General features: G+C 40.0%; 1 protein-coding gene across 2 annotated transcripts in view; it reads right to left on the bottom strand.

Moving 5' to 3' along the window:
- Positions 1-12,098, bottom strand: part of LOC127365473 (contactin-associated protein-like 5) — a 92,524-nt gene that overhangs the window by 68,083 nt on the left and 12,343 nt on the right. For both annotated transcript variants that reach the window (XM_051403576.1, XM_051403577.1), the window contains exons 2-3: positions 6,902-7,012; positions 5,676-5,869 (exon numbers count right to left, since the gene is read on the bottom strand). In XM_051403576.1, the coding sequence (XP_051259536.1) occupies positions 5,676-5,869; positions 6,902-7,012 (305 nt within the window). The remainder of the gene's footprint in view (positions 1-5,675; positions 5,870-6,901; positions 7,013-12,098) is intronic.

Below are 12,098 nucleotides of genomic sequence, written 5' to 3'. Positions count from 1 at the left end.
AGCGGCAGGTTAAGAGGGATGGCCAGGCGGCTGCCACCCCAGTTTGGTGTCAAATTAGACTCATTCATTTAGATTAATGTCAGTAGATTTGTTTTGTTTTTGTGTTGACTTCAGCAAAAAAATATAGAAATGCAGAAATTACATTTGTTTTGTGTTTTCTGCACTTGGGTCCTGTTAAGCATCGTTACAGGCAACATGTTCACAGTGGCAAGATTCAAATTTGTTGATGTATACGCGAACAAGTCGCCATTACTGGTGGCGTCTCCCTACAGTATGCACCAGTTTGAATGAAAGATATGCTAAGAAGTGTACAATTTTCTACTTTTCTCTTTACTTTCTGTGTAACGTTACTTTTACAACGATGTCTTGTAAATGGGGAAGAAGCTGTGCAGTTATCAGATGCTGCAACAGTAGTGGCAAACTTCAACTTTGGAAAAGAAACTGAACGTGAAACACACAAGCCTTTACCTCACGAAGAGTACCTTTTACATAGATTGCTTTCGCGTGCAGAGGACCAAGATGTTCGCATGCCAGGACATTAATTAATCTAATCTTGATGTGCTAGATGACGGACCACACAAACCGATTGCTGGATTTGAGTATAGCAGGTAACATTTGCAGGTTAGCACTAAGCACAAAGTACAGCTGACAGGCCACCACACCAAAGTTATTAGAATTAATTTCTGAGGATCTTGATTATCTCTACATGTCAACCACCCTAGATATTTCACCCAAAACCACAAATGTGAACCTAATGGGGGTGCTAAATGAAACCAACTGACCAACAGACAGAGAGACGGCTGTAGAAGAAATAAAACTAGGAGCAGTAAAATAACACATCAGCACTCAAGCAAACACATTTAATCCTTGTTAGATTCCCATCTACCTGAACACCTAACAAGCATAAAAATCAGTGTTTCAATCTCCCCCTTAAGGAGTAGTTTCATTCACAGCTGAAGTAAAACAGGGATTTTCAAATAAGGCTTCTCGAGGATAATGAAGGTAATCGGGACCAGAGCTAGAATTTATTCCTTCCACAGACATAAGTCATTTTCATTCTAATTAGATTCTAATTATCAGCTTGTAGAGGAGTGTCTTCCTGTTGTTTCACATGTTCCTCTTACCAAACAACAAGCTTTGCAGAGAATCAGTACAGCTTTTAGAGACAAAATCAAACCAAAGGTGAAACTATGTAAACCTTCTGTTGTTTGCACAGGAAGAATAGGTAATATGTATTTATGTTTCACTATATGTCAAGGCGTAGTTGCTGATTTAAACACCATTGCCTCACCCTCCCACTCCAAGCATGTAGGAAAAACTACGGTAGGGTTGGGTGATGTGTTAACATTTTCCAACTGTCCAACAACCAGCAATAGCCAATATATTCACACATGCATGGGCCTGCCCAAGCCGCAACAAAACAAAATTACAACTAATCACTTTATTAGTCTTTCCACTGTTCCCACAATCACCGACTCTGGTGTCTAAATGTCTAACTCGTCTAAGCTCGATGTGAATATATTCTGGCTCTGCACACTGTCGCTGTCCCTCTGACCTCCCTCCCCTGGCCTGTCCCAGCCTGTCCCTGCCATGTCCTCATTTTCCCTGGAGTAACAGTCCAGCAGCTCTAATTCTTCGGAGGCAGACCATTAAATTAAGAAAATAGAATAACAAAATTGCACCGTAAAATCGTCCAAAGAAAAAAACAACCTGTGATGGACACAAACAGATAGCAGATAGCCAATACATTCCTCCAATCACCTAACCCTAAAGTATGATGGTTACAAAACACTGAAGGCCAGTGTTTGATTTGTACATTCTGGGCGGTTCAACATGGCAAACTCAACACAGCACATTCTAAGGTGATAAAAACACAACAATTCTTATTTTGAGGTAATAATACACTCATGAAATATACCTATGAATATTAATTTCCATTTCTGCCAATAGATCTTCCAAAATATTACACACTGGACATTTAATACCCAGTGGTGGAGCTTAAGGATGAAGATGCCAACAGTATGATCTAGAGCAAGATATGTCCACAGATACTGTCCAGGTTGCCATACAATTTGGTATGGCCCTCAGAGGATGTCTGCAATTGATTTTGGTGACTCCTTGACTTTTTCTCTAGTCATCATCAGGGAGAAATCCCCTCTAACAGTATTTGTTTGTTCCATACCATTTAGTCTTGCCAGAATTGCAGAAGGATTATCGATCTTTAGCCCAGTTTCTTATAGAGCTAATTTTTCCATGGAGCTAATTTGGCTCGGCATTAGCTCAGAGCGGCTGAGAGCTAGCAGCCATATCAGCAGCTGCTGCTCTCTCATTAGTCCCTCTGAGTTCAGTGCCTGGCAGTGAGCCGTTACCTTTGAGCTTCACTTGTTAAAATGCCAGACGGATGTGAGTTACTATCAGCAAGGTCTTGGTGAAAGCGTTAGTCAGTCAGCTTGGGTGTGAGTTTCATTAGAGATTTCAGACTAATTGGCTGCCACTCATCCTGCAATATCTGTAATATCACAAGAACACCAAAGAAAAGTGTGGAGATGTGGGGCTAAAATTGTCTGTGTGAGTGTTTATTTGAAACACAAATATAAAGCTTGCCAGGTTTCAGAGGATGATGCCTGTTTTGCCTGGTATGACACGGCCCTGTATGCCGTAGCAGAGTGCTATATGAGTTTTAATATTTGAAATATAATAACTTACTCTTTTCTCTCTCTTGTGAGTCACTTACAAAGGGTGATAGCTGCAGGTCATTTTGGTAATATCTATACATAATGTCTCATCTTCCCACTGCGCAGCAGCTTTATTTCCCTTTCCAGACATAATGATATGAGGACTGACAGTGTGTGGAAGAGGCTGTGAGCTGTTTATCATGATATTTCAACAAGTCAGTCACTGGATACATCAGCTGCCTGCCCTGTACTCCGGTTAGAAAGCTGTTTTATTTATAAAGACTTTGTGCCTCAAGGATGTTGCCGAGAGCTCTTATTTAAGGTCTGAGGGCATAATTTTTAATGAACATCTTTTGAATGAAGGCATGTTTACTACAAATGTGTTTTTTGTGTACTAAAGGTCCCGTGTGGACTATTTAGGAGTAAAAGAATATAAGAATTGTTGTGTTTTCATTACCTCAGAATGAGCTGTTTTCATCTACAGAGGGAGTGGGTCCTCTTCTACAGAGTACACAATGTTGAACCGGTTTCTAGCCGAGAACGGACAAACCAAACAGTGGTTCTAGATAGGGCCTTTTGTAGTTTCTCCTACACGCTTGCAACAGTGGGGTGAGGTGAGGGTGTTGCAATCAGCAACTACACTGCTAGATGCCAATAAAACCTACACACTGGACCTTTAATGTCATGCAAGGTTGGAGCACCTTGGTAGCCGAGTAGTTACAGCACATGCCACATGGCAAATGTCCTTTGTTATGTCACACCCCTCTCTCTCCCCGTGTCCTTTCTGCCTCTTCATCTGTCACTATCAAATATACCTAAAAATATGCAAAAATACCTCAAAAATAACCTTGCCTTGACATGCAAGGATTATACCCAGTTTTATAGACATGCAGGAATGTTATTCTTAATCTAACATTATGGTAGTACAATACTGAATGGCTATCATGTTGTCCTAAAACAAATGATAGATTAATAGTATTATATTATTGTATATATAGTATATGTACAGTTAAACTACTGTATATATACATACATACATACATACATACATACAAACATACATACATACATACATATACATATATACATACATACATATATTTTGTGGTTCAATTGTATAGTTCTCAGCTAGTAAGGAGGGCCCCCAAAGAATATCTTGCCTAAGGCCTCATGCTGTTTAGAGCCGGGTCTGAACAGATAACACATAAAGGAAATGTCTTAGTTGACTTATATATAAATATACTATAAATACTTCATAGACTTTGTGGAGAACTGTACACTTTAAACATTGATTTTCTGCAACTAATTAAAAATGTATTTATGTTACTTATTACACAAACAAATTAATCTCTGGTTAGATATCTGAAACAACAACAAATTATGCATTTTTCCAGATGATACATGAAATCTTCAACGTTCAGAGGTAGCAGCAGACTCAGCTGCTGCGCAAGGCCCCCACACCCATCAGGGCCCCGAAATTGACAATTTACACATAAAGCCTGTGCTCATAATGCTCATAAATATTCAACTTATTGTTATATTTCAACCCTGTATTATGAATAAGGAAATATTGCTTGAATTATTCATAGCAATGCATTTCTTTAAGCGATTCCTGTTGAAGCTGATTGTTGTTCTTCACATTTGCACATTCTAAAGTTAACTAATTGTTTTTGGGAGTAAAGACATCAAATCTACCCAGGGCATGGTACTTTTCCACAGAAAAAAGCCAGCACTGTAGTTTTTAGTAAAGATTACTTAAACACAGAAGTAAATTGTGTATTTGTTGGGGACTCGTCATTGGATTAATACCACAGACTGTATAAATAAAAATGGTAATAGTCTCTACGACATCACCCATAGGTTTCTGAGGTACTGTCATGTAGCTCGCCATCTTGCCAGTCTTGACTTCACCAGCTCCAATAATGGGCAAATCGTGGAGCATAGATGGAGCTAAAGCAGGCTGAATGAAGCCTGTTTACTGAAACTAACCACCTGTGATGGCACCCACCTTTCCCTCAAAGCGGCCATGCCCTTAATTATGCTTAACTTAAAGCTGTTATATAATTTAAACATGTAAACATGTTTATTTCTGCTGTAAAGTTGGGCATTTTAATATGGGGCCTTATGAAAATTGACTCACTTCTGTAGCCAGCCTCAAGTGACTACAGTTTTTGTTCAATCAGTGTTGGCTTCATTTGCCCGCCACTGAGGCTGCCGCTTGTTTAATACACATTTAGTCTTAGTGACAGTGGTATTATTGTATGAAATATTTACATTCAGTCTTGGCTTCGAAAGAGTTAGACCGTCTCCTTGAACATCATGATCTTTTATGTAATCTTTAATTACATTTCAGTATATAATGCCTTTTTAAAAAGATGGAGGAGGGGGTAAGGTAAATAATTAAACATACGACACTAGACATAATGTTCACCCACGTTTCTCTGCTATTCTAATTTCAACACTAGGAAAAAAAAGTCCACTTTGCAGCAGTGGGAAACTACACACTCTGCTAATTGGACTGCCAAGCAGAAAAAGTCCCAGAAAAACAAATTAACATCTCAGAGCAGCCCCGTGACAGAACTGGGGCAAACACAATAAAGAATTAATGGCATGTGCCAACATAAGGCTATTTTCTTAGACCCTGAGTCCTTGTAAAGGCCAACATAACAAGTTGTGACAATACATGGAGGACAAAAAAAGTCTAATGATTGCGTTGACACCTTGAAACGTGTCAGAAAAAGTGAGAGGATGTTATCACACCCTGACCTGTAACGTCATCGAGAGGCTGATCCACAGAAAACATCATTAAACAGAGGTATCTCATGTGACAGTGAGGCTAAATGTGAATGTTAATGATCTGTCCGACCAAAACAATCCTGCTAAAAAGTTGCATGTACTGAATATGAATACAATAGTGTCACATATGTGCCACTTTATTGAATCAAGAAATCAAATCAATGAATCCAAAGTTGCACAGAAAGCTGATTAAATGCTACTCACCCCTACACCGTCCTCATGCCTATACTGTTTCCAGGCCCGCCCTGTGTCACTGTAGAGAAGCAAGTAACTGCTGACCCAGTCCCAGCTGTCATACCGACCCTGCGTGGCCACGGCCGTCACCTCCATCTGCTCCCTGAGGTCCACCTGGAGCCAGGGCTCTTGGTCGGTCACCATGGGAGACCAGCCTCCCGCCCCTGAAGGAGGGCAGAGAGATACAGGCAGAAGGGATCCATTAAACATCGATATTGTCGATTAACAGTGGATTGTTGTGGTTGGCGCTCAGTCGCCACTGGGCACAGTGAGTACACAGGGAGTGTTTGTATATAAAAGGCTTCAAGGTGAAGTTACACTCCAGCTGCCACAGGGAAGGTCCTTAGTTTTATGGAAAATAGCTGATTAATTTTGAAATGTGTACAGCCTGCCTTTTAAACTTATACTGCCACTGTAGGGCAACAAGCTAGCCTCTGATCCACAATGCATGCCACAGTGTGTCTGTCATTCTGGAAAACTGAAACATTAAACTGTTTCTGTTCTGTTCATATATAAGCTACCTACTAATGCACCTGCTAGTTCTGTTTCTACTGCCTAAAAATAATTATGTCATTAGCATTGACCAACTGTAGCTCTAATTAGGTTCCGATGGCATATATGACGTATGTCCAAAGCTCATGGGGGCTGTAGTTGTTGAATGCTATTTACTCAACAGCAGCTCCCTTATACCCGAGAGGCTCTAAGTTGTGGAGAGACTGAGACTAAGGATAATGACAAGACTGTGTCACAGTACATTCAGAATCAAATCACAGTAATCAGACTGTCTATTTCAAAGTGTAACTATTTAAATTGGCTTCCGTAACCACTCCATTTGCTTATGGCCAGATGACTCTTGTTCTGGGATGGGTTCAAGAGGGGCCAGTGCACTTGTGACAACAACCCTGGACCTCCTTATGGCCCTGCTACAAGCAATTCATTTTCTCTCTTGATTCTGTGGAAGCCAGGACTTCCTTATTAGCCAGGACTCATTTTAATAAAAATATTAACGATCCCCTCCAGACATGTATTGAGAAATATATACAAATAGTCAACTTGGAACAATAATGTGTGTCTGATATATTTTTTCCACAAAAAAGAATAATTTCCACAAAATTCCAGAATTTAGTTAATTTCTAAATTGTCTGAAGCATGTAGAAATATTAAATCCATGCAAGAACATGCTCTCTCGTACTCACCATCTCTTCTGTTGAGCTTGGCGTTGTAAGCAGCATAACTGACCGAGGATTGAGAGGAGCTCTGAAAGGATGAATGGGGCAACGTGGCTACCAGAGGACCATTGCAATTATCTGTAAAAGAAGACAAAAACAACTGACAATTAAAAACACATTGACATTATTACTTTTAGTTCATATAATGTATTTCACATAAAAATCTGACTGTTTGAAGAATGGTTCTGAATGAATTTCACTGCTTGCCACACTGGGATTTATTCAGCTGACAGAAATAATAGAAAATGAATCCTTGAGCAGTTGAACATGTTGGTTCAAAGAGCATCTTCACCTGTCAGTGGTAGAGTTTTAAAGCAAGCAACTGGGAAAAATAACAAGGCTGCCTCACTTATCCAGTTCTCAGATACCTCAAACAGTCTATTAACCCATGCGGTGACCCCTGAAAATAGCACAGAAAAACGCCAGGGCTCCTTTTGTGTGCATGTGTGTGTTTTTTTTAATCCCACTGTGTGAGATTACATCACGTCCAACAGGCAGGAACAGATTAAGAGTCCAGTGATCTAAACCTGTCAGTCTCATCTTCCTCTGATCCGCCCGGCCCGTCCGCCACAATAAGAGCAGTGAGTCGCACAACAACAGCCTCTCTGCTGTCTCACTTGAGTGCAGAGCTGCATTAAGGCCTGTATCTGGGAACGTAATGAAAACTGGCACCGGCCTGATTACAATTATCCCTGCACTCTCTCCATCAGTGTGCAGTTCACTCCTCTGAGTGCAAGAGGCTTTTTGTTTTTGGATGCCATTCTCTACCTCGAGTTGCGATGGATTCTGAGCACATCTGGAGTGGCCATCTGGTGCACAAGAGCACAGCAGAACTGACAGCATGATCTCGTTCTCCTTTTGAGCGTCCCACCGAATTTTCAACTGACCTGATTTGACTGCTCTCAGATCGCTTGCCAAGAGATTTCTCTAATCCTGATTTCAAGTGTGACTAAAGTGGATCAAGCTGTTTTGTCCAAGACTCAAATTATGGCTGAGCTGCAATGCAGTTGCAGATGTTCATTGGGGAAATGAGAACAGTGGCGTGCCATCTCTACACACCACTACTGGAACTGGGGTTATTATGCAAGCACAGCACTCTTAATCTGTTAAAAGTCTTCCAGATCCAACTTTTGATTCCTGAAGGATAACTCTCACTGTTCCTATCCCCTCTTCCATCTGCATCCATCCATCCTTTCTTGCTAGATACATCCCTGGTTGAAGAGCTGACAAAACCTCACTGATGTGAGGTTACACCTCAAAAAACACTTTGCTCCTTCATTCAATCCAACCTTTGCATGACCATATACTTGACAGCTTAGAAAAGATTAAACAAACCAACCACATGTTCTCAGATTGACTCACGATGTGAGTGCAGAGAAGGTTTCTTCATGTAAAAAAAGGTAAGTCTTATACCCCCAGTTGTTTACAGATTTGGTCTTGAGCCAAATGCCTGGCTGTCAGTCACAAGGACTTATGGATGTAGGAAGATTTGTCTGCGGAGCTGCTCTGCGGCCTGTGGGATAACTGAAAATCCTCAGAAGCTGACTCACGATCTCCATGCGAGGCTCATGGGCTTGGATCTTATAGCCAAATGAACCCAGACGTGCAAACACGTGGACATAAACACATGCACATAAACACATGCACATAACTGCTAGCTGAGAAGGAATTTAATCACTCTTGAAATCATAAGTACATCAACAGCTATACAGCAAGAGCTTTCGGCTTCGGTCACGGAAGTGCTAGGATAACAAACAGAGGCTGCCACAGAAGTGTTCCTGTTGACACTGAGTGTCTTTAAATTCACTCTAGTATTCTGGATATGATTGGGTTTTTGGAGTATGCTGGTTACGTTTTGGTTTTGAGAAACCTGTATATGCTACAATATGAGCACTCCGATAGAAACAAGCATACTGTGGCATGTAAACAACTAATCCTGGTTATCTTAACATTCTCTGTTGCTATAGAACAAGGCAGAGGTGAAAGAAGAAAAGACCTACCACCAAGGAGAGGAAACTTGGAGGTGTTACTTCTTTAAAAGGTAGGCTATGTATTTTTATTTATTTTTTATAAATTTAACCAGAAACTTTTATGTATAATTTAAATCTCTATATGTGATATGAGACATGGTTCCTGGCATTTTGTTAGAATCAATTTAATTGGCTTTAGCTCCTGTCACTGCTAAAGGCTTCTTGGTTGTTTTTCACTCACCCTACTGGTGGACCATGATTATCTAATCCCCATAATTTGTGAAACTAAGGTGTGGCCTATCACACCGTTGAATTTGAAGAAGGCCAGAGGGCTGAAACGTCTTCATCTGAATAAAAAATAAATGGTTGTGGAGTGTGCGTCACTCTTGGGAAACCAAGACCCACCTGCAATAGACGATCAGAAACCTGGAGACTGTTGTTATCATGCATACAGGGATATAAATAACCAGGTTTTTCATGGTCCATGTAATGCCTTATCTTGAATAACAAGAACAAAAACAGGATAAGACTAAAACCAGGTTACTGATGTGCATGTAAATGCATCCACCGCAGCACACCAGAGGTTATCACTGATTGTGTTTGCGATAAAAATAATAGATGAAAAAGAGTAGTGCCTGCACATTCACTCTAAACTGTAGTTCTGACTGAAATCAAAAGTTGTCCTTTCAAATACATTTGTGGTTTGGAGTGTGTAGGTTCATTTAAGTATGAGGCAGGTATGAGGTGAGACAGGAGTCTATGGTTTTCCTACCAAAATCAACAATGCTGAGGCTGATTGGTTCCTACTAATGATATAAATCTTCAATAAAAGGCTCACATACAGGTCCAGTGTGTAACATTCAGGAAGATCCATTGGCAGAAATGGAATATAATATTCATGGGTATGTTTTCATTCATGTATAATCACGTGAAAGTGTGTTTTTGTTAGAATGGCCAGTTTTTATCCACAGAGGGAGCGAGTCCTCTTCTACAGAGTTTGCCATGTTTCTAGTTGCCCAGAAAGAACAAACCAAACACTGGCTCTAGATTGGGCCTTTGTGTTTTTCGTTTCACAGCCAGTTTCTCCCACACGTTTGGTTGAAAAGAGGTTTCACTTCAGGACAACAATTATTAGTAGGATCAATTGTTTGTTGGATTTAGTCATTGTATGAGATTTCTTGACAATATGAGAAATATAGAATTTTGCCAGCATTATCCTTTGATGCTCTTTTTCAATATCCTGGCAGCATTCACTATCCTTTCATTTGAAAAATAAAAGATTTCCTCTTCTAAACCGTACAGACACGTTTAGATTCAGAGTGTGCTCTCACTCTGCTCTTTGGCCTGCTAGATGTTCATCACTTATCAAAATCAAAATCTGCGTCACATGGAATCAAAATATCTAATTAACTTTCATAGAAATGATCTTTTGAATTAAAGGAAGGACATCAGGCGCCTGAGCAGTGAAAGAGAAATACTGTCTGGCTGCAGGTTTCACTTTCAGTCGGGATAATAACGTGAGATCTTTGAAGCTACCCACGCACCCTCTTCATTGTCAGCAATACATTAGAATCAGTGTTTGCCTGTGGCATTGCCTCAGCCATACTGTACAGATAAGCCTTTCTCCACTGCTCCCCTCTGCTCATCAGCAAGCCTGTCTTAATATGAGAGCACAACAGATGCTGCTCCACAAAGAAATCAAACTCAATTATCACAACAAAGTGCCATTTGTAGCACGCATGGGATGGATATTTTAAGCTCCAGTTGCAGATGCATAATCGCACCTGAAGACGACCGCACGCCCCAAATCAAATAAACATGGCTCACCAGATATGAGGAAGCCTAAGTTTCCTCTTGGATATCAAGTCTCAGGAAATGTACAAACAGTTGGATATGAAAAAATGCCAAGGGGATTTCCTAAAAATAGAACATGGAACAGAGATAGGGTATAGAGCAGAGCAGGCTTCTCAATCTGACCTGATCCTCCTGTCTGGATGGATCAAACCCATGTGATTAAAGTTACAGCTGCAAGGTGCAAAGACACCAGTTCCACTTTTTACAAAGACAAGGAAATATGCATAGTTATGCACAGTTAATACCATACCTGAGAAACGTAAAAGGATTCTAAAATTGGTTTAAGAAAATATAAGAGAAGTTATATATGTTTTAAGTTATATATGAAGTTATATATATCTTCAACCTCATTTTGCGAAATAAACTATGAGAAAATCGTATTGTGAACCCAGTATTGGGAATCATATCAAATCATTACACAGTTGGTGCAGTTTGCGTTCCACAATTTTTCTTGAACAAATCATCTTTTTTTATTTCAATTGACAGATGAATCATTCATTCATTCAATCATTAATACATGGAGGTTCAACGAGAGCAATTCAGCTTGTTCTTCATGGTCATGGATGATAAAAGAAGAAATAAAGGAAAGGATAAACTTGCGAAAAAGGTTGAAAAACTAAAACTACAGCAAACCAGCTTTAAACAAAATCTGAAACACAGCAATATGTGATAAATCATTAGTCTACAAAATGTCAAATCCTATTACAAAGCCCCACAGCCTATGTTTTCAAATAGCTCAATTTACCTGACATACGGTCGAAAACAATCTTAATTTACAAAGAAATGAAAGAGTGTTTGTATATTTGCTGGATAAATGAGTTAAGCGTTGTCATTTATAAATGTTCTGTGAGTGATTATTGTGACCAGTGTGTCAGCAACACACAGCAAAGTCTACAGGCTAGAAAGAGATTACTAAAAGCATGAAATGTGTTACTTGGCTATTGGTTTCAACCATTACTTCACTGGTATTGATCAACACTGATAATTTTCCGCTATTGGGCAATAAAACACTTAAAACCACATGCATAGCACCTTCGTATAGCAGTGATAAACCCCACACCAGCAAAGACAGCCTGTTGGAGGGTGCGTAAGTTCAGTCAACACAGACCACAGAGTCAATAATATCAAAGGGTACAGCGATAGTATCTGGTATCAGAGCGGCCTCAGACCTCTGTGTGGTATTGATAAAGCTTCATATGATACCTTGCATGGACTAACAGGCTTTGGGGCTCAGTGACCTCTGCTCAGTGATAGCCCGAGTGGATCTGAGGTATCAGTTGACAATTAGTCCCAAATGCTGGCTGAATTCAAGGAAGCATGCATCGATACAAATGATTGAG

This window comes from Dicentrarchus labrax, unplaced genomic scaffold (assembly GCF_905237075.1).
Source record: "Dicentrarchus labrax unplaced genomic scaffold, dlabrax2021, whole genome shotgun sequence".
In the NCBI taxonomy this organism is placed as follows: Eukaryota; Metazoa; Chordata; class Actinopteri; family Moronidae; genus Dicentrarchus; species Dicentrarchus labrax.
This window is presented reverse-complemented; position numbering and strand designations above follow the sequence as displayed.